The sequence below is a fragment of the Pseudophryne corroboree genome, chromosome 6 (genome assembly GCF_028390025.1).
Source record: "Pseudophryne corroboree isolate aPseCor3 chromosome 6, aPseCor3.hap2, whole genome shotgun sequence".
Taxonomy (NCBI): domain Eukaryota; kingdom Metazoa; phylum Chordata; class Amphibia; order Anura; family Myobatrachidae; genus Pseudophryne; species Pseudophryne corroboree.
The window spans coordinates 455,751,469-455,775,642 of NC_086449.1; the positions used below are offsets into that span (position 1 = coordinate 455,751,469).

Genomic DNA, 24,174 nt, shown 5'->3' on the forward strand with positions numbered 1-24,174 from the left:
TTGATATCTATATAGCTTATTGGTACTTGGTTTGCAATTGTTTTGGTTATTATTCTGTGGTACTAAATGTGTCATCCACCAAATAATGTAGCTCTGTTAGGCTGTACAAACAAACGTCACGTATGCTTCCAAAGAAGACACACCATTACTAAAAGATATCTTTTATATTTCCATTATATAAGAAAGGCTTATTAAGTAACTGTCACAGTTGATGCCTTCATAAAGTTTATTCAAGGATTAATAGCTACTTTCATAAGGAGGTAATCCCCTGTTTATTCTTTCAGGCTCCTCTCTTATTACAGAGCTATACTTTCAAAGTATGAACATCCTATAGATAATTGTAACAGTCTGATGTATTTCAGCAGTAGTCCTGTCACAGCCAGCAGCTCATATTGACTATTTATAAGGTTCGCAACAATGTGTTTATTCAGGCTGTTCCAGTTATAGCTGCTTTAACATATCCTGTTGTATTATAGAATTGCCTTTCAAATCCTGGACATTTCGAATTGATTGGCTATTGTGTGCTATTCCTATTATAGCCAGCTGGTCTTATAAATGTTTCACAGTGTATCACTTTTTTTATACATACAATGTATCACATACAGCGCTATTTGTGTCAATAGCAGCTGCTTAGAGGTGTAGAATTAATATCAGAACTCTGAATACTGTTATTACAAATAGCAATGAATCAGGCTTATCATATATGTGGTTGGAACTGACAGGTAAGTATTGGTATGGTATAATATATCTGCAAATAGTCTTCATAGCTTACCTAATACATGCTGCGTATCTAGTGGCTAAGCATCATGATAATTGACATTGTGTCCCTATTAGACTTGCAGGTATCTGAATGCAGTAATACTTTTGTTTTCATAACATTTTTTTAGAACTGTAACATGTGGACACGCTGTGCCTTTTCACTAGTCTAGGGATACCATATAGATTTACATTCTAAATAATGCAATAAATAATAAGTTATATTTTACTGTGATAAAATTGTCTCTCTCAATGTGCGTCAACGACACAGATCCTCTCTACATTTATTCTTTAGCTGTTACTGTAACATCATGTACTTTGGTTATTCAGTAAAGTGACTTCTTTACAGTTTTTTCCATTTTGGGGTATTTGGAATTTAAAACGTACTTTAGTGCTGTGACTGCTGCAATGTTTCTTTTTTAGGGGGAGAAAATAAGAACTCTGCTGCGGACTGTTGACCTAATGGATATCAAAGTGGGATCAGTGGAAGAATTTCAGGGACAAGAATTCTTGGTAATCATTATTTCAATGGTATGTAGTAAATGTTCGACTTTTACATTGGTGCTGCTCACTATTAATTTTTCCTTTGCTAACGTTCTAAAGAGTTCAGATGTGTTTTGCGGGTGTTTCTGATGCTTCAGAATTTTGTTTAGAGAGCTTTATCTTTGAATATATCTTAATGCAAACAGCAGAGTTGCTAAAATTTGTAGTTCCCACTCATTGTTACTTTTGGAGAAAGCTCTAGTGAAATTAGGCTGAATATGCCAGGCTCCCTGCTCTCTGTGAATAGACATTTAAAATAATCCATTCCCCAGTTTCCCACTTTATCACCCAGCGGTTTTGTCTTACCGCATTGTGACCAAGATGCACATTTGAGTGAAAGACTCTTTGCGCAGGCCAAGAAGATCTGATTTGCACGACTGCTGCAAAGTTGTACAAGAACACAGCTGAAGGTAAGCTTACGGCTTAGTCCCTATGGGTGATAAAGTGTTTGTGTATGGCAGCAATGCTTCCTGGTGCAGTATTTTTCAAATTCACTTAGTAACTTAGTCCAACCTGCAGATTTCAGTATCCTTTTACTCATTGTGGTGCTCAATAATATTGTGGTTTCTGCGGGGATTTTGTTTTCTACCTACAGCTCTCAATAGGCTTTAACTAATTTATAGCTACGTTATGAGGGTGTCGCTAATTATGTAAGAATTATTTATATAGTGCATACACATTACTCAGTGCTTTATATAGGGGATGTGTTTACAATGCCGCCGGACGGGATTCTGGTGGCCAAAATACTGATGCCGGAATCCCGACCGGCGGCATAATGCCTGCATCAAAATCCTGACAGAGATCAGGATCCTGGCATCAAAATATCAATGCCAGGAATCCCGAAAGCTCACCTCCTGCCGATGGAGGTGGGGGGGTTAGGTTTAGGCATTAGGGGGGAAACGGTAGGGTGCAGGTATGGGAAGTGGATGGTTAGGTACCGGGGAGGGGGAGTTAGGGTAAGGCAGCAGGGAAGGGAGGGTTAGGGATAGGCACCTGCAAGGGAGGGTTAGGGTAGGGGGCAGGGGAGGGTTAGGGTACTTTTTGGGGGCTGTCGGTATTCTGATGGTTGGGATTTCGCTGTCTGTATTCTGACCACCGGTATCCCGTCCATCGGTATATCATACCGAACCCTTATAGAGAATATTTCCATCATTAATATTCGTCCCTGCCCCAGTGGAGCTTACATTATATAGTCTCTATCACATGGACACACTAGGGTTAATATTTTGTCAACCACCAATTAATCTACCAGTAAGTTTTGAGTTTGGGAGGAAACTGGATCACCTGAAGGAACCCACGCAAACAGAGAGCATGCAACTCCCACAGAGATCACCCATGACCAGGGGATGAAGTCATGACCTCAGTGCTGTGACTAACACTACACCAAGGTGGTCATTCCGAGTTGTTCGCTCGCTAGCTACTTTTAGCAGCAATGCAAACGCAAAGCCTCCGCCCTCTGGGAGTGTATCTTAGCAGAATTGCTAACGAAAGATTAGCAATTCTGCTATTAAGTATTTCCTTGCAGTTTCTGAGTAGCTCCAGACCTACTCCTAGATTGCGATCACCTCAGTCCGTTCAGTTCCTGGTTTGACGTCACAAACACGCCCAGCGTCCGGCCAGCCACTCCCCCATTTCTCCAGCCACTCCTGCGTTTTCTGCTGGCACGCCTGCGTTTTTTAGCACATTCCCGGAAAACGCTCCGTTACCACCCAGAAACACCCACTTCCTGTCAATCATTCTCCGATCAACAGAGCGACTGAAAAGCTTAGTTCGCCCGTGAGTAAAATAGCATAGTTTTGTGTTAAATTGCTTAGCGCGTGCGCCCTGCGGTGCATACGCATGCGCAGAACTGCCGAATTTTAGCCTATTAGCAATTCTGCTAAAAATAGCAGCGAACGAACAACTCGGAATGACCACCCAAATGTGTTGCCTACTTGATGCAACTATGTACAGCTCAGTATGAATCCCGTTTCCAGATTAGAATTTTGATGTTTGTTGTACAGGTACGATCATGTGAAGAAACTCTTTATGGTGATACAAGAAATTTGCTAGGATTCCTTTCCAATCCAAAACGATTCAATGTTGCCACAACTCGGCCAAAAGCCCTACTAATCGTGCTTGGAAATCCACATATCCTTGTGAAGGTTTGTAGTCAAAATCAAGTAGTTGTCAGTGTAGGTGTGTTGTATGATCTAGGCAGATGTCTAACATTTTAAACCCCGTAGAGTGACTCTATCCTTAAATTATCTCTGTTTTTATTGTGTGGCTTCTAGAGGAAATTAGAGTTCCAGTGTGATTAGCTCCAGAAGTAAATGGTATACATAAGAACCACGTTTCCAGCAGTATACTGCCACTACTAAATGGCATTGGACGCTACATCTTTTTTTTTTTTTTTTTAGCTATTAAAGAAAAAATAAGTATTCTTTTTATCCATTCACATATGTAATGAGTGTTTTATTTAATTTGTCATCTTATCTGTTTATACATTTTTACAGATCCTTTTTTGTTTGTTTCCTACTAGGATCCCTGTGCATGTGCATTGCTTGAATACAGCATAATAAATGGAGCATACACTGGGTGTAATCTACCTCCTGGTCTTGAATCTCTTCAGCAGTGAGTCATTTTAAGATTACCCATTATGTAGGCCAAGGTCAGAAGTGACCAGTTCAATTTGTCTGAGTGTGTCAGACTGAAGGTCAGATTCAGAAAGAGATTATTTGCTTGTTGAATAGTTTGCCATTATGGCCACTATTCTGTGCTTTAAGATTTGAGGACCCAACCGATTGGGAGGAAGACTCCTCCTAGTGCTTACAGTTCAGCAGACCTTTAATATTCAATATTTTTTTATTCAAAAGCGTAAAAACTACTAGGTTTCATTTTAGTCATATCCACTATTGTCTGAGCTGTTGGGGAAAGCCAGGCCAAAACTTGCTTGACCATTTTAGGATTCACAATAGTTCCAAGCTAAATATCCTCTAACTCATACTTGCCTACCTGACCCTCTCCATGAGGGAGAAAATGCTCTGTTCCTCGACTTTCCTGGTAATGTATGATTGCCATCACCTGTGGTGAAACACCTTTCTTATCAATTAACTAGCTCACCACAGGTGATGGCAATCATACATTACCAGGAAAGTCCAGGAACAGAGCATTTTCTCCCTCATGGAGAGGGTCAGGTAGGCAAGTATGCTCTAACTCTACCTCCTTAAGTGGATGAACTTATTGCCCACTTCTCTTGGTCAACCACAAATCCAATTGTAAATAGTTTCTTCAAAGGACAGTACAGACAGAAATGTGAGTGCATGTGAAAATCTGTTTTTGTTGTAGATAGACCATCATTCTGACCCATTCTAGCAAGCACTTTGGTAAACAAGACTGTAGAGATGTGCTCTGAGCTACAAAGTGAGGGCTTACAGTCTATTATGCTCAGATCAGAAATGTTGTCCTTGGTGGTCATTTGTGAGAAGGGTCTGAGTACTTAGGTAGCAATCTCCTTGATGCTGGTGTTATCCTGTCAAGGATCTCCACCTTTTGTACCTTGTGTCCATTTTATTTTATAAAGCATGTTGAGATTTTAGGTATGTTAGAGCACAAGTTCTCAAACTCGGTCCTCATTACCCCACACAGTGCATGTTTTGCAGGTCTCCTCACAGAATCACAAGTGAAATAATTAGTTCCACCTGTGGATCTTTTAAAATGTGTTGGTGAGTAATTAATACACCTGTGCACCTGCTAGGTTACCTGCAAAACATGCACTGTGTGGGGTCCTGAGGACAGAGTTTGAAAACCTATGTGTTAGAGCAGGGGTTCTAAAACTCGGTCCTCAGGACCCCACACAGTGCATGTTTTGCAGGTAACCCAGCAAGTGCACAGGTGTATTAATTACTCACAGACACATTTTAAAAGGTCCACAGGTGGAGCTAATTATTTCACTTGCGATTCTGTGAGGAGACCTGCAAAACATGCACTGTGTGGGGTCCTGAGGACCGAGTTTGAGAACCTGTGTGTTAGAGCATTGTAGAGAGAAAATGTCTTCTATTAATAATAATTTACCTATTGCTCAAATGATGATAACTATAAATGAACTGTTTTTGCAGTGGCCATGTGTGAGGTTTTCCTATGTTCTTTTGATGTTGCGTTATACAGTAATTCTGTCTGCGCTGATAAATGGGAAGTTTCAGTCAGCCCTGAGGTGATCCGGTGTCATTTAAAAAAAAAAGTTCATTCCTAATGGATTCATGTCAGTAGGACACTACAGTTACCTGAATAGTGTTCATTCTAGAATTCTGCGCCTGCCACAACATGTGTAGTTAATCTTTACTGCCTGGGGTGTCACCTTCTCTGGTGCTTCTGGTCTGTATCTCAGTGCTGAGAGCGACAGCCCAGGAAGCAAAGAGGTACTGCACGGGTTGTGACAGGTGGAGGTTGCTAGAATAAACACTACCTGACAATACATTGGTACGGTCAGGTACCATCTTCATCCTAACCTAAACCATCCAGGGCTTCATGTAAATCAGGTGATAATGTGTATCTGTCTCCTCACAAAAGAAGGTGTAAACACTCAGCTGTCTGCTCAAAAACATATTCAGACATAAGTGGAGAGCAAAGCCTTATCATATTTTAGCTGGTTTTAGAAATAAAATTGATAATTCTATAATAGCTAGGAGTTTCCAAAATCCTAGAAATATATCTGAAGTCTATATGCAGGTTAGGTGCGATTTGAGAATCACTAGGACTTAGTTTTATTAATAAATAAATGAATAGGTATCTAACCAATCACACCTCCCATCTATTTCATATTTCTGCAGAAGGGTACACTGGGTTCCACAGGGATAACATCGGGGTGTAGAGTAGGATCTTGATCCAAGGCACCAACAGGCTAAAAGCTTTGACTGTTCCCAAGATGCTCAGCGCCGCCTTCTCTATAACCCCGCCTCCGTGCACAGGAGCTCAGTTTGTAAGTTGGTGCCTGCAGTGCAGGCAGCTAACAGGCAGAGCTGCTCCAGCAGCCCTGAAAAGAGCTTTATAAAAAGAAGATAGAAGACTTCAAGGGCTGCAGCAGAGGCACTCCGAGTGCTAGATGTCATTCTGACATCTCCTGCTGCAGCTCCATCACCCCCCCCGGTGGCGCTGTATACTCCCGCGCCCTGGTTGCCGGGTACTTACAGCGGAGGTTTCCGGTTCTTCAGGTCAGGCATACACACACTCTCACCGCAACTCTCTGGGATCGCGTGGCCGCATCTAGGGTAGATCTCCTGTTCACTCAGTTACAGCAATTGAATCACTCATTGAACAAACAGAAACCTAACCCTCGCCCGCCTAAGACCAAGGGGTCCTCTAAGCGGGCCATTACTTCCTCACAATCCACCCATGTTTCAGACACTTCGTCTGATGAAGATGGCGTGTATACTGACCCCTCAGACACTGATCCAGATGCTTCTGATGGGGAATCTGTTTCACAGGTGGATGTTTCTGACCTATTAGAGGCTATCAGGCTGATTCTTCAAATTGCTGATGACCCAGAACCTGTTATTACCTCTAAGAAACCTGATAGTAACCTTCTGACGTTTGAATCTAAATTAGTTTTACCTCATTCTGACCACTTAGTTGACATACGTCAGGAATCCTGGGAAAATCCAGGAAGGAAATTCACACCTCACAAGAAGATGCTGGCTCGTTATCCTCTCGCTGCGGAGTTAAGTAAAAACTGGGAAACACCACCGCCAGTGTATTCGCATGTAGCTCGGCTGGTGGTGTCCTCTGCTCTGCCTGTAACTACCGTCACCTCTCTGAAGGAACCGACGAATAAGCGTGTGGAGGGTTGCTTAAAGGCTATTTATACCCTTGCGGGAGCTGTGCATTGCCCCACTATTGCGGCTACTTGGGCTGCAGAAGCTATTGCAGCGTGGGCTCAGGAGGTGGAAGCAGAGCTGCCATCCAGTTTTTCTGATAATGCTAGACAATGTCTTTCGTATATTGTCACAGCTTCTCATTACATTAAGGAGGCAGCTTCTGAAGCCGGTGTTCTGGCAGCCAAGGCCTTTACTACGTCCATTCTGGCTCGTCGGATTCTCTGGCTATGGTCCTGGTCTGTGGATCTGGACTCTAAGAAAATCCTGGAGGTGCTCCCTTTTAAGGGGAACATCCTTTTTGGTGTGGATCTCAACAAGATTGTTGCTGACTTGGCTTCGGCTAAGCCGGCATGTCTACCTAGTACTGCTCCTTTGGTCCCGAAGGTTAAGAGTACTTCCTTTCATTCCTTTCATCCTCCAGGTAAAACAAAGGGTCAGGCGTACCCGAAACAGGCTCGCACTTCCAAAACCACTAAGCCCAAACCTAAACGTGCCTGGGCTGCCCGTCAGCCTGCTTCCAAATCAGACAAGCCTACTGCATGACGGGGCGGGCCTTCCTCTGGGGGATCCCAGGGTGGGAGGCCGACTTCTAAGGTTTACCCAGGTATGGTTGAAGACCACTTCCGACGCCTGGGTATGGCAAGTCGTCACTCACGGATACGCCATATCCTTCAAGAATCGTCCCCCTCATCAATTTTGCCTGACAAACATCCCTTCGGATCAGGTGAAGGCAAAAGCTCTTCATTTGGTGGTACAGTCCCTCCTGGACACAGGAGTGGTAGTGCTGGTGCCTCTGGCTCAAGAAGGCAAGGAGTACTATTCACCGCTGTTCCTAGTCCCGAAACCGAATGGTTCCTCCCGGCCCATTCTCAACCTCAAGTCCTTGAACAAATTTGTGAGGGTCTCCAAGTTTCGTATGGAAACTCTTCGCTCTGTTGTTCTGGCTTTGGACATACAGGATGCTTACCTCCATATTCCTATTGCCATGTCGCATCAGCAATACCTGCGGTTTGCTATTGGCAACCTCCATTATCAATTTCGGGCCTTGCCTTTTGGATTGACACGGCTCCGCGAGTATTCACAAAGGTCATGGCGGTAATGACGGCCTTACTCCGCCGTCAGGATCTTACTGTATCTGGATGACTTGCTGATCCTGGCGAATTCCCCAGAAATTCTCCTCCGTCATCTGGATCTGACGGTCCAGTTTCTGCAAGCCCACGGGTGGCTCATCAACTGGAAGAAATCTTCTCTGGTCCCTGCTCAGAGCATGGTGCACCTGGGGGCATTGTTGGACACTCGCAACCAACGGTGGTTCTTGTCTCAGGAGAAGGTCCTGAACCTTCAGGACAGAATTCGATGCTTCCTCTCTCGCCTGCGAGTGTCGATACACTTGGCGATGCAAGTACTAGGCCTCATGGTGTAGGCGTTTAACATGGTAGAGTACGTTCAATTTCATTCCCGCCCTCTGCAGAGGCTGATTCTTGCCAAGTGGGACGGCCTGCCTCACCGGATCAAGTCTCGCATGATCTCCTTGTCTCCAGAGGTTCGTCGGTCGCTGAGCTGGTGGCTACAGGACCATTGATTGAGCAGGGTTTGTCCCTTCTGGATCACCAACTGGGTTCTTCTGACAACGGATGCCAGTCTGCGGGGTTGGGAGCAGTGTTGGAGCAATACTCTCTTCAGGGTCGGTGGACCAGGGAGGAGTCTCTCCTTCAGATAAACATTCTGGAATTGCGGGCAGTGTTTAATGCTCTAAACCTGGCCCAGCATCTCATACAGAACAGGCCTGTTCAAGTATAGTCAAACAACGCCACCACGGTGGCGTACATAAATCAAGGCGTCACTCAAACCCGCATGGCAATGATGGAAGTGTCCAGGATTCTTCAGTGGGCGGAACGCCATCTGCCGGCCATATCGGCAGTGTTCATTCCGGGGATCCTCAACTGGGAAGCGGACTTCCTCAGTCGTCAGGACGTACACGCCGGAGAGTGGAGCCTCCATCCAGAAGTATTTCAACTCCTAGTGGACAAGTGGGGCCTACCAGATGTAGACCTGATGGCGTCTCGACACAATCACAAGGTTCTGGTCTTCGGAGAAAGGACAAGGGATCCTCAAGCAGCGTTTGTGGATGCACTGGCAATTCCATGGAACTTTCGGCTGCCAGATGTGTTCCCGCCGGTGTCACTTCTGCCCAGGGTAATAAGGAAGTTCAAGCAAGAAGGGGGAATCCTACTTCTGATCGTTCCAGCATGGCCCAGAAGGCATTGGTTCTCAGACCTGCAGGGTCTCTCGATAGAGCATCCTCTTCTACTTCTGCAATGCCCAGACCTCCTCGTTCAGGGCCCTTGTGTATACCAGAATTTGGCCCGGCTGGCTTTGACGGCGTGGCTCCTCAGTTCTGAAGCTTCAAGAGGCAGTCATTCAAACCATGTTGAGGGCCCGTATGCTGGCTTCGGCTCGGATTTATCATAGGGTCTGGAATTCTTACTTTGCTTGGTGCGCATCTAACAATCATAACGCTTTCAAGTTTAGTATGGCTAAACTTTTGGTCTACCTGCAACGGGGCCTGGACTTAGGCCTTCGTCTGGCCTCCATCAAGGTTCATATTTGTCTTGTCGAAATGGTTTCAGAGAAAAATTGCGACTCTGATGTTCATACATTCACTCAGTGTGTGTTGCGGATTCAACCTCCCTATGTCCCGCCTGTGGCTCCTTGGAATTTGTCAGTAGTTATGGAGGCCTTGCAAGACTCTCCATTTGAACCGCTTGAGTCTGCGGACCATAAGTGGCTTACTCTTAAGGTTTTGTTTCTGCTGGCTATTGCCTCTGCTAATGGGTTTCAGATTTGGGTGCCTTATCCTGTCGGTCACCTTTTCTGATTTTTCACCGTGACCGGGCGGTTCTTCGGACACGCCCTGGTTATCTACCTAAGGTGGTTTCTTCTTTCCACCTTAACCAAGAGATTGTGGTTCAGGCCTTTATCTCTCCTGATTTGTCCTACTTTTTGGTTTTCACAAACGTGGCTGGCCTGCGAATAAGCAGACCCTGGCCAGATGGATTAGAATGGTGATTGCACAAGCTTATGTACAGGCTGGTCTTCCAGCTCCTGTTACCATCAAAACCCATTCTACTCGGTCGGTTGGACCTTCTTGGGCGGCCCGCCGTGGTGCGACCCTTGAACAGTTGTGCCCGCTACAGTGCGTCCCCTGCCATGAGGAACTGCTTTAGGACATCCCCGATGTTATCCCTGTGGAACCTTGTGTACCCCGCTGCAGAAAAGGAGAAACTTACCTTTGTTAAATCTCTTTCTGCGAGGTATACTGGGTTCCACAGGGCGCCCACCCTGACGCACTTAGCTTCTTTGGGTTTGTATGGCATTAGCCGCTGATACCCTCTCCTGTCGTGAGAATGTGGTGTACGTGGCTACTAACGGTTGTCATCTCTTTTACCTGCTACTGCATTGGACTGGTTAACAAAACTGAGCTCCTGTGCCTGGAGGCGGGGATATAGAGGAGGCGGCGCTGAGCATCTTGGGAACAATCAAAACTTTTAGCCTGTTGGTGCCTCGGATCAAGATCCTACTCTACACACCGATGTTATCCCTGTGGAACCCAGTGTACCTCGCAGAAAGAGATTTAACAAAGGTACTGTAAGTTCTTACCATAAATCTCCTTTTACATTAATATTATAGTTTAAATAATGGAGATTAATGTGAACATACGCTATTCTATGTAGCTACTATACTGCATTATGTGCGTAACTTAAAAACTAAGTGGCCAGTCCGAGAATGGACCCTGAGTTAACAAGCAAGCCAATCATCAGAGACTTGGTTGTGACATCATCTATGTGATGGGATAAGTTAATAAAAGGTATGGGGCTGGATGTAATGACGCCCGAGGTGCGAGATGCTGGCTGATCTCGGAGGTTTTTTTAAAGGGGCAATCACAAGGCAAAACCATACCTAGTAAGAGATTGTCCCTTTAAAAAAACGTCCGAGATCGGCCGACATCTCGCACCGCTGGCGATCTCGGGCGTCATTACATCCAGCCCGTAGGATTCTTTTAGTTCTGGGTCAGACTGGATGATCAATTTGAAGTTGAAGAATGTATCTTTTATTTCCTGCCATTCCCCCAGACCAGAATAATCTTATATGTAGTGTGGCAGGAGACCCAGAGATGGATATACCAATAATATTGAGCCTGAAATCAACTCATTTTTTAATTGTGGTGCTTTTTGCATGCATACTAGTCTTAATTGCTATTTTTAAAAACATATAATAGTGATAATCTAACATTAACTGCTATGCATATATATATATATATATATATATATATATATATAATTTTTATATATCCCTAACCCCAAAGCGCTATTCATCTTGTTTACAGTTATATTTAAGATGTGTTAAAAATTTATTAAAAGTACAATGCAGTTATGTGACTGTACAGTATAAGGAATCAGCAGCTTTTGTGACTGTAGAAAATTAGATGGTAATTGTTCTTTCCTAGCAGAGGATCTGGTGATTGACCAGGCCTTTGATTGTGGTCAGTCCACACCAGGTGATGTTCCTGGACTCTGCTGTTTCCTGTGGAAAATTGTTAATGAAGGACACCATTATATGCTGAATGAGATTGAGGCCAGGAATGAACTGCAGCCACGTTGATTACTAGCACCTGTTAGCTTCCTTTTAAGAATGCTGTCTGTACACAGCTACAATGCTTCTGATGCTAGACAAGCTAGCCAGGGGATAGGCTGGGGGTCTAGGTTTAAGTTAGGAGCCATTGGCATTTGTTCCATTTTGATTGTCAGAATGTGGAATGTTATACTGTGACCTGCTGTGAACTGATGTTACACCATGTGAGTTACCAACTGCTGGAGAAAGAATAAAACCTGCTGTTTGTATTTTACATGGTGTATGTGATCCTTGTCACATTTGGCGCTCAAACAGGGACCACATTGCTGGACACTACTATGCAGCAAAGGACCCAGGATTAAATTGAATCTGAGTGCTCTAACAGCACTGGATTGTGCAAGTGGGCAAGCCAGCCCGTATAAAGAAACTATTTCACAGCTTAACAGAATCATTTTCTTGTATATGTGGGTTGAATGCCAGAGCTGTTAAGTGTGATGCTTTGCCGTTTGAGTGGCCTGTGAGACAGAAAAAGTGCACACAAAAGTGGTATACTAATCTATTTTGAGAAGCTGGCACACCACAGAGAACTAATTAAGCCTGCTAAGTTTGTCAACAAACTGTCAAAGCAGTGTAATATGGAGGAGGTAATGAAAGTGTTTGCTGAATTAGCTGCAGGACAATAAAATCTGTCTGCAGTATAACAAAATCTGACTGCAGAGCAGCAGATTCAGGTTCAGAAGCAGCAAACTCAGATCCAGTTACTGCATGACGAATAATAGGAAATGAGAGATGGTGGGCAGGAGCGGGAGGTGTTACAAAAGCTTACCCCATCTGATGATATTGAGGCATTTTGTGCACCTTTAAACGCACTGCTGTTCCTTTTAAAGTGGCCAGAGGAGGAGTGAGCTGCTAGATTAGTTCCCTGTCTCACAGGGGAGCAGCAGAGAGCATATGTTGATCTGACAGTGTCTGAGGCCTGCTCCTATCCTCTTTTGAAAAAGGCTATACTCAGCAGGGTTGGGGTGATGGGCCCCAGTAAAGCCCAGAAGTTTCATGATTTGCTGCTTGAACCCGTCTGAGCCACCTAGGGTTCAATTGGCAAAGCTAGCCAGACAGAGCAAAGCCTAGTTGCTGCCGGATGAAAGCTCTGCACAGCTTGTGTTGGAAATGGTTGCTCTAGACCATGGTATATGAGTATTAGACAATGGGCCTTACAGGCTGATCCCAAACATTTGAAGAGTTGGCGATGGTAATTGAGAGAGGTACCTGACCCTTGGGAAACTGAATAATGCCAAGCAAAGGTTGCAGTCGGTAGTTAAGCCCAGAGTCTAGATCCCGTGGTCAAACCAATAACTCCCCTCTAGCTGTGTGTTTTGAGTGCGGTAAGTCCGGTTATATACGCAGACTGTCCAAAGCAGGGTGAGCCGATGGATTGTGGAGCAGGGAAAACCAATCGACCTGTGGTCAGCATGGCTGCTGAAAGCCTTTCCCCAGTGGAAACCAACCTGTTTCGTCTGTTGGTACAAATTGAAGGCCAAGAGGTCTGGGCCACAGTTGATACTGGCAGTTAGGGAGGCCAATCCCGGGCCGTTTTTTCAATCCCGGGATTCGGGATTGAAAAACGGTCAATCCCGGGATTCCCGGGAACCCGGGATTGCAGTAGGGATCAGAGAAAGTTGTAGGGAGCAGCGCTGGAGGGGAGGGTGTAGGTAGCGGTGCGGGAGGTAGGGAGGGTGTAGGTAGGGAGGGTGTAGGTAGTGGTGTGGGAGTTAGGGAGGGTGTAGGTAGCGGTGCGGGACGAAGGAAGAGTGTAGGTAGCGGTGCAGGACTCAGGAGGGAGGGTGTAGGTCGCGGCAGGGAGGGTTGGTAGCGGCGCGGGAGGGAGGAAGACTGTATAGGGAGCATTGACTGCACGGAGGGAGAGAGGGTGGGTGTAAGTAATAGTACTTACTATTAGACGGGCGGCAACCATTAACACACTGAACGCGGCGGCATTTCAAATGAAGCGCCGGCCGCCAGCCAACCAGAGCTGGCGGACCGGCAGCCAATCAGGGAAGCGGCCGCAGCATTCGCTCCTGATTGGCTGCCGCTGCAGCTTCCCTGATTGGCTGCCGGTCCGCCAGCTCTGATTGGCTGGCAGCCCGCGCTACAATTGAAATGCCGCCGCGTTCAACTTGTTCATGGCTGCCGCCCGCCTAGTATTAGTAAGTGCTATTACTTACACAACCACCCTCCCGCCGCCGCGCATGCGCAGTATAATCCCGTGAATCCCGGCATTTTTGGGCCCAAATCCCGGGATCCCGCCGATCCCGGGATTGGCCTCCCTACTGGCAGTGCATTGACAGTCATCTCTGCTAACTTGGTTCCTCCCGAGGCTGAGCAGGTATTACCCCCCTGTAAAGGTGCTAAGCATACATGGAGATATAGAGGAATGACCACGAGTGCACCTACCAGTGGTGATAAAAGGGTGACCAGTGAAAGTGGTAGTTTGGTAACCTACATACCTCTTTTTCAACTGATTTTAGGCCGTGACTTTCTGCTACTGCAGGAGGTGATTAGCTGGCATGGCATCGGCATGAAAAAAAGAGGCGGAGGTATCCCAGGAACCAAGATTTACAGGATGACAAAGTTCTGTGACTGTAAAATCCTCCTTGGCCGGTGAGCAACAGGGGGACAATGAGACTGAGCAGTAAAAAAATATTGTCAAGAATGTCCAGTGTGTCAGAAGACAGCACCCCGGACAGAATTTAGGGTGCCCTTCGTTCTCCTGCCTATCTCCTTGCCTTTAGGGCAAATTTGTATGGATTTGATAGGGTCAGTGGGGAAATCTGCTCGTGGGCATCGGTATATATTAGCAGTGGTTGACTAAGCCACCAGATACCCAGAGGCCCTATCACCACGTAACATAAAGTCTAGTAGTATTGCCCTTGAATTACGAATTCTATGGACTTAGTTGGGAATACCCAGGGCCGGCAACATAAACAAGTTTAATACACAAACATGCACACTTACACACTCACACATACTTACATAGTGTCCCACGGATCCCATCGGTTCCCTTGTCACTGTAGAATCCATTGGTGTACCTGTAAAAAAAAAAAAAAAAAATACCAATAATCCAATGAAGATCGGTCCTCTTCTTCAGTCCAAGTGGGCATCCACAGGGTTAAAAAGAAAAAAAAGTAAAAAACCCGGTCCACGCCACTAAAGGGGATCCATGTTTACACATGGACCCCCTTTCCCCGAATGCCGGGACCCCCCGTGACTGCTGTCACTAGAGGGCCCGGCAGCCAATCGGGAATCGCCATGTCATAGCGCTCTCCTCAATTGACCTCACAGACCGCAAAGTTTCCACCATTGGCTATAAAGCGCTCCGTTTGATTGACCAACGTTTTGGGCTCACAACCCCTTTGTCAAGGTGAGAGGTGTAAAGAATGTAAGGAGCATCTTACCTAAAAAAAAACCTGCCAAGTGAAAGTAAATGAAAAGGAGAACGCGCCCGCCGTGTCTCCATGCAGCCGCTTAGAGATGACATCAGAGCACCTGTGGAGACCTGTTGCCTAGGCAGCACCTGCCGCTGCCAGGATGCTAGACGATCCATCTCTGTAACAAGAAACAGAGTAAAGAAAAGTGCTGTTTACCCTAATAAACAGATCAAGTGTGCATTTGTCAGAGTCCAAACAGTGCCACACATGGCAAGAATTGTGCAATATAGACAAATCGGCCTTGTGGCCAGAAAGGGGATGAAAAGGGTGAAGAAGTCAGGTGCTTTTAAAGGAGAAGTTACCATATACAGTCAACCAAGAGATCTGTCAGAACAGACGGGTCCCAAAATGGGGAAAGGAACAGTTATTATAAAGACCCCACACATTAATGGATAGCTGTACAAGATCAATAGCAATACGAGTAATCACAAATAAATCTGTATTTCAAAGAACAGTCTGGTTCAGAAAACACAGAGATGGATCATCTAGCAGGGCGGCAGGCGGTGCCTAGGAAACGGGTCCCCACGGGCACTGTGACGACATCTTTATGCAGGGCACAAGCAAGTTTCGTTGGAAGGGGGCCGCGCTGCCCCATTTGAGTGCAGGGTTTGGATCAAAGGTGTATATGTATGTATGTATGTGTGTGTGTGTGTATGTATATATATATATATATATATATATATATATTCTCCACAAAGTTCAGTATTGCGCAACAGGATCTATTATTATCCAGAGTTAGTTTCCAATTGAGTGCTGCTTCAAATCCTCTCCACGCCACTGGAGTATTGGTAAGAACTGTTAAAGAATGGAGAGCGCACTCATGAATGCATAAAAAGTAACACCTTTACATACATTGAGGTTAAAATTCATCAACAACGGTATTTGCACCGCGACTTAGCCATTCAGATGTTCAAATCCACGGCTCGTCTCAACACCGGCTCTGTTCCCGGAGGATGACGTCACAGCGTCCACGTCCGATCAGCCACGCCCAACGCGTTTCGTACTACAGGTACTTCGTCAGGGGGTGTGATTTACCCACTATGTATTGTCCATATATACCCATTCTGGGTGTCGCTCTCAATTAAGATACAATTAGCCATAAATTAAACAATTTGCATATATCATAAGTTTCACATCAATAACATAAAATTTTAATGGGTCAGGTTAGATCATCGCCATGTTTTAACAGGATCGATAATTCAAAATAATTTATACAGCCTTTTAACACTACTATTCTTCACTCTACTTAAGGAGTCCAGCTGAACCACATAATGCCTAGCCGTGATTCCAACCTGACCGATACATCATAGAAACAACAGTAATACCAAGTTAATTAATTATAAAATCCATCTGAGAGGGGAAATATAATACATTGAATAACATCCATAAATACTCCCACTATATCATGCCGTAACCTCTTTGTCACCCGCCATGCATATACATTTTGAGTTCGCCGGTCGGGACGTAGCCGCTGCCACCGGCGACTCTATGATACATGCATACGGGATTAATCATTCAGGAACGGTACAATATCACAGCCCTCATTTAGGCCTTGCGGAGCAAACGTATTTAGTGTATATATCCAAAATGTTTCTCGCTTCGAGAGCAAATTTAATAAATCACCTTTCCTTTCATCAAGTTGTACCCTCTCAATCGCCTTAAAAGAAAAACCATGAAGTTTTGAGTCACAGCAACCAGCAAAATGTCGTGGTACACTGTGATTTCTCTAACGTCCTAGTGGATGCTAGGGACTCCGTAAGGACCATGGGGAATAGACGGGCTCCGCAGGAGGCATGGGCACTTTAAGAAAGAATTTAGATTCTGGTGTGCTCTGGCTCCTCCCTCTATGTCCCTCCTCCAGACCTCAGTTTGAATCTGTGCCCGGACGAGCTGGGTGCTGTTCAGTGAGCTCTCCTGAGCTTGCTGTAAGAAAGTATTTTGTTAGGTTTTTTATTTTCAGGGAGCTCTGCTGGCAACAGACTCCCTGCATCGTGGGACAGAGGGGAGAGAAGCAGCCCTACTCTCTGAAGATAGGTCCTGCTTCTTAGGCTACTGGACACCATTAGCTCCAGAGGGATCGTACACAGGATCTCACCCTCGTCATCCGATCCCAGAGCCGCGCCGCCGTCCCCCTCGCAGAGCCGGAAGACAGAAGCCGGGTGAGCATGAGAAGCAAGAAGACTTCGAAATCGGCGGCAGAAGACTCCGGTCTTCACTGAGGTAGCGCACAGCACTGCAGCTGTGCGCCATTGCTCACACACACACCTCACATACTCCGGTCACAGTAAGGGTGCAGGGCGCAGGGGGGGGCGCCCTGGGCAGCAATTGGGACCTCTTTGGCAAAAGTTTAGCATATATACAGTTGGGCACTGTATATATGTATGAGCCCCCGCCAAGAAAATGTATATTTAAGCGGGACAGAAGCCCGCCGTCGAGGGGGCGGGGCTTCTTCCTCAGCACTCACCAGCGCCATGTTTTTCTCCACAGCACCGCTGAGAGGAAGCTCCCCAGCCTCTCCCCTGCAGATACACGGTAGAAGAGGGTAAAAAGAGAGGGGGGCACATAATTAGGCGCAAAAATCAATATAAACAGCAGCTACTGGGTTAACATTAAGTTACTGTGTTATTTCTGGGTTAATAGCGCTGGGGTGTGTGCTGGCATACTCTCTCTCTGTCTCTCCAAAGGGCCTTGTGGGGGAATTGTCTTCAGATGAGCATTCCCTGAGTGTGTGGTGTGTCGGTACGTGTGTGTCGACATGTCTGAGGTAAAAGGCTCCCCTAAGGAAAAGATGGAGCAAATGTGTGGGTGTCTCCGTCGACAACGCCGACACCTGTTTGGATATGTGTAATTAAGTGCTAAGGTGAAATTATTGCACAAAAGATTAGAGAACAGACAGGGAATCTACCCATGTCTGTCCCTATGTCGCAGAGACCTTCAGAGTCTCTCAATGATCACTATCCAAAATAATAGACACTGATATCGACACGGAGTCGGACTCCAGTGTCGACTACGATAATGCAAAGTTACAGCCAAAATGGCAGGAAAGTATTTAATATATGATTATTGTAATAAAAGATGATTTGCATATCACTGATGACTCATCTGTCCCTGACACAAGGGTACACATGTTTAAGGGGAAGAAAGCTGAGGTAAATTTCCCTCCTCTCATGATGAAAAAGAGCGGGAATCTCCAGACAAGAGACTGCAGTTTCCCACAAAGAATTCTCCGGGAGTATCCTTTCCCTACTAGGGCCAGGATACGATGGGAATCTTCCCCTAGGGTGTCACGTTTGCCCAAAAGGTAGCCCTGACTTAACAGCTATCCTCAGGGATCCTGCAGATAGCGTACACATTCTGGTACACTACTCAGACCGGCGATTGTGTCGGCATGGGTTTATAGCGCTGTAGCAGCGTGGTCAGGTACCTTATCAGCAGAGATTGAGACCCTAGTATGTATGTATGTGTGTGTATATATATATATATATATATATATATATATATAGATAGATAGATAGATAGATAGATATATATAGATATATATATTAAAGATGCGGTCTTAAGATATATATATATATATATATGTGTGTATATATATATATATATATATATATATAGATATATATATATATTAAAGATGCTGTCTTAAGAAAGATATATATATATAAAACATGCCCAAAGAGACATTAGTCTACTGGGTTCTAGAGTCAACGCTATGTCGATTTCTGCTTAACGTGTCCTGTAGAATATGCAATGGACAGGTGATGCCGACTTAAGAGGCATATGGAAGGCTGAGGATTGTGTGGAGAAGGGATCTCGGACCTGGTCTCCACAGCTATAGCTGGTAATTCTGATCTCTTGCCTTATATTCCTGCACAGCCTAGGAAAGCACGACATTATCAAATGCAGCTTTTCGATCACAAAGAAACAAGAAAGTCCGAGGTGCGTCCTTTTTTGCCAGAGGCAGGGGCAGAGGAAAGAAGCTGCACAACACAGCTAGTTCCCAGGAACAGAAGTCCTCCCCGGCCTCCACAAAATCCACCGCATGTCGCTGGGGCTCCATAGGCGGAGCTAGGCCCGGTGGGGGCACGTCTTCGTAATTTCAGCCTGTTGGATCCCTGGGCAAATGATATTGTGTCTCAGGGATACAAGCTGGACTTTGAGGAGATGCCCCCTCACCGACCGCCCTGCCGGCTTCCCCCCACGAGAGGGAAATAGTGTTAACTGCAATTCACAAATTGTATCTTCAACAGGTGGTGGTCAAGGTTCCCCTCCTTCAACAAGGAGGGGGTTATTATTCTTTGTAGTAGTTATTGCTGCAATAAGGGTTATGTTATAGTTGCATCAGGGTTGTACTGATGCTCTGTTGTTGTTCATACTGTTGACTGGGTAAGTTTATCACAAGTTATACGGTGTGATTGGTGTGGCTGGTATGTATCTTGCCCTGGATTACCAAAATCCTTTCCTTGTACTGTCAGCTCTTCCGGCACAGTTTCTCTAACTGAGGTCTGGAGGAGGGACATAGAGGGAGGAGCCAGAGCACACCAGAATCTAAATTCGGGAATAGACGGGCTCCGCAGGAGACATGTGCACTTTAAGAAGGTTTATGTAACCAGAACGGCTAGGGTCAGGAAAACAGAGTCTTTGTTTATCCTGTATGCTTCCAACAAGCTTGGTGCTCCTGCTTCAAAGCAAACTATTGCTCGCTGGATCTGTAACACGATTCAGCAGGCTCATTCTGCGGCTGGATTGCCGCTACCAAAATCAGTTAAGGCCCATTCCACTAGGAAGGTGGGCTCTTCTTGGGCGGCTGCCCGAGGGGTCTCGGCATTACAACTTTGCCGAGCGGCTACTTGGTCAGGTTCAAACACTTTTGCAAAGTTCTACAAGTTTGATACCCTGGCTGAGGAGGACCTCTTGTTTGCTCAATCGGTGCTGCAGAGTCATCCGCACTCTCCCACCCGTTTGGGAGCTTTGGTATAATCCCCATGGTCCTTACGGAGTCCCCAGCATCCACTAGGACGTTAGAGAAAATAAGATTTTACTTACCGGTAAATCTATTTCTCATAGTCCGTAGTGGATGCTGGGCGCCCGTCCCAAGTGCGGACTTCTTCTGCAATACTTATATATAGTTATTGCTGCAATAAGGGTTATGTTATAGTTGCATCAGGGTTGTACTGATGCTCTGTTGTTGTTCATACTGTTGACTGGGTAAGTTTATCACAAGTTATACGGTGTGATTGGTGTGGCTGGTATGTATCTTGCCCTGGATTACCAAAATCCTTTCCTTGTGCTTTCAGCTCTTCCGGGCACAGTTTCTCTAAAAGAGGTCTGGAGGAGGGACATACAGGGAGGAGCCAGAGCACACCAGAATCTAAATTCTTTCTTAAAGTGCCCATGTCTCCTGCGGAGCCCGTCTATTCCCCATGGTCCTTACGGAGTCCCCAGCATCCACTACGGACTACGAGAAATAGATTTACCGGTAAGTAAAATCTTATTTTTCCACCCTATGGGTGATATTTCGTACATGCTCTAAAATTCTTAATTTTAAAATACGCTTAGTTTTACCTACATAGCGCTTACCACATTTGCACTCTAGTAGGTAAATAACATATCTGCTCAAGCAACTCAATTTTCCCTTAATTTTCCATGATTTTTCATTATTAAAATTAAAAAATTGTTTATGATCTTTATTAACATATTGGCAGACCTTACATTTCGTACATGCATAAAAACCCTCAATACCATCTGATCGTAATATACTGTCTTTTTTTAGATTACTAGGAGCAAGTTTATCCTTTAAAGAGCGTGATTTTCTAAATACCACCTGTGGATATCTGGGGATCACTTTCTGTATTATCGGGTCTAAACATAAAATGTCCCAATGTTTTTGTAAGATCTTTTTAATGGCATCACCCTTAGTATTATACCTAGTAACAAATGGGACAAAGAGTTTACTCTTTTCCTGTTCTTTTTGTTTATATACCACCAATTCAGATCTAGTTCTTTCCTTCGCTTTATTATAGGACTCTTCAATCACCCGTTCAGGATATTGCTTACTAATAAAGCGTTGCTTATAGATATCAGCCTGTTCTTCAAATTTAGAGAGTTCCGAACAGTTACATCTAAGTCTTACAAATTGTGAATAGGGTATATTATTTACCCATCTCTTGTAGTGGCAACTCTGATAATGCACATAACTGTTACGATCTGTTTCCTTTATATGTGTATACGTATTAACCCCTCCTTACTCCATCCAATCCGTATTATCCAGTACCAGGTCCAAAAATTCAATCTTAGTTTTTTGAAAGTTGGAAGTGAATTTCAAATTGAACGTATTCTTATTTAGATAATCCATGAATTCATCAAACATCAATTTACTGCCAGACCACACCATAAGGATATCATCTATAAATCTTTTATATAGATGAATATATGATAAGAATGGGTTGTTATTTTCAATTACTTGTTCCTCCCACTTACCCAAATAAAGGTTAGCCAGACTCTGTGCGTACGGTGTTCCCATCGCCACCCCACACTCCTGGTTAAAAAATTATTCCTGAAATCTAAAATAATTATTTTCTAGGATATATTTTATACAATCTAAAATGAAAGATTTCCTGTTGACATTCAAACTTTCATCTGTATCCAAGAATGATTTCACCGCTTCCAATCCCCCCACATGGGGTATACTCGTATACAACGCCTCTACATCAATTGTAACCCATGAGAATGTAGTATTCCATTTAAACTTCTCCAACTCATTTAAAATTTGCGTTGAGTCCTTTGTATACGATCTCAATGAAACAACATATTCCTTGATATGTGCATCTACAAACTCAGAAATATGTGAACTGGCGGAACAAATCCCCGAAACAATGGGGCGGCCCGGTGGTTTCTGTAACCTTTTATGAACCTCTGGTAAACTATAAAAAATGGGAATCCTAGGTTGTGGGATAAACAAAAAATTATATTCCTCCTGAGATATACTAGAATCCTTGATACCCTCTACCAGTAATATTCTAATTTCTTCAACTATCCTATACGTGGGGTCTCCCTCCAATTTTTTATAAGTACCACCATCACTGAGGAGTCTATTCATTCATCCAAATAATCTTTTCTATTTAATACAACAATGCCCCCCCCCCCCTTTATCGGCCATCTTAATGGCCAAGTTGGGGTTTTCTTCCAGGGCTTTAAGTGCCATTCTCTCACCCTGAGACAAATTATCTCTGGATTTACTTCCTTTTAAACATAATTCATCTAAATCCTTTTTAATCAAGGATGAGAAAGTGTCAATGAAACTCCCCTTAGATTCTATAGGATAATAAGTAGACCTCTTTCTGAATTTCTTTCCCTGTGTGCTGGTAGATTCTAGATCTCCTGTCTTATTTTTGGCAAAATGGCGTTTTAACGTTAAAACCCTCACAAATTTATTAACATCGATAAACAATTCAAAACCATTTGGTGCCATATTCGGAGCAAAGGATAAACCTTTAGTCAACAATTTAGTCAACAATTTTAACTCCATTTCATTTAAAGTATGGTCCGACAGATTAAATACATTCAATTCTAACGGGGATTCTGTCTCCTCATTTTTGTTCCTTTTTCCTCCTCGCTTCCCTCTTTAATATCGTCCTTCTTTATTTTTGTACTGATACCCGGACTGGATTCTACTTGTATCCCTCCTAATTGTCTCCTGTCCTCCCACATCTGTCCCCTGGAAAAAAAAACGTCTCGCTTGTTTGTTAGTTCCCGGAGACGCTAATGTTTCATATCTATTTCTTAGAGGAATATTAGTTGGCCTCCTTTCATTAACCTTATAGGATCTCTTATTTTCTACTTTCTGCCACTTAGAATCCCTAGACTGATCTCTCTGCCTCCATTCCTGTTTTTGCCTTGGCCAGCTTTTAATATTCCCATTTCTATAGTCCATGGTATCCCGTTTAAATTTGGAGACCTTTGTGTTAATAATATCACTCTCTAATTTCTTAATCCTCGTGTCACTAGCCGATCTTAATTCAATAATTTCCTCCAGATCTTTAATAGGTTATATTTCTTTCTCTAACGTCCTAGTGGATGCTGGGGACTCCGTAAGGACCATGGGGAATAGACATGGAGACATGGGCACTTTAAGAAAGAATTTAGATTTTGGTGTGCTCTTGCTCCTCCCTCTATGTCCCTCCTCCAGACCTCAGTTTGAGACTGTGCCCGGACGAGCTGGGTGCTGTTCAGTGAGCTCTCCTGAGCTTGCTGTGAGAAAGTATTTTGTTAGGTTTTTTATTTTCAGGGATCTCTGCTGGCAACAGACTCCCTGCATCGTGGGACTGAGGGGAAAGAAGCAGCCCTACTCTCTGAAGCTAGGTCCTGCTTCTTAGGCTACTGGACACCATTAGCTCCAGAGGGATCGTACGCAGGATCTCACCCTCGCCGTCCGTTCCCGGAACCGCGCCGCCATCCCCCTCGCAGAGCCGGAAGACAGAAGCCGAGTGAGTATGAGAAGCAAGAAGACTTTGAAACCGGCGGCAGAAGACTCCGTTCTTCACTGAGGTAACGCACAGCACTGCAGCTGTGCGCCATTGCTCCCACACACCTCACATACTCCGGTCACTGTAAGGGTGCAGGGCGCTGGGGGGGGGCGCCCTGGACAGCATATGGACCTCTTTTGGCAAAAGTACACATATATACAGATGGGCACTGTATATATGTATGAGCCCCCGCCAAGAAAATGCATATTTGAGAGGGACAGAAGCCCGCCGTCGAGGGGGCGGGGCTTCTCCCTCAGCACTCACCAGCGCCATTTTTTCTCCACAGCTCCGCTGAGAAGAAGCTCCCTAGGCTCTCCCCTGCAGATACACGGTAGAAGAGGGTAAAAAGAGAGGGGGGGCTCATAAATTAGGCGCAAAAAC

General features: G+C 44.8%; 1 protein-coding gene across 1 annotated transcript in view; it reads left to right on the forward strand.

Annotated features, from left to right (window-relative positions):
• MOV10L1 (Mov10 like RNA helicase 1) overlaps positions 1-24,174 on the forward strand; it is a 432,265-nt gene that overhangs the window by 363,580 nt on the left and 44,511 nt on the right. Inside the window, exons 21-23 of the mRNA XM_063929997.1 lie at positions 1,180-1,287; positions 3,303-3,443; positions 3,821-3,912. Coding sequence (XP_063786067.1) covers positions 1,180-1,287; positions 3,303-3,443; positions 3,821-3,912 — 341 coding nt within the window. The remainder of the gene's footprint in view (positions 1-1,179; positions 1,288-3,302; positions 3,444-3,820; positions 3,913-24,174) is intronic.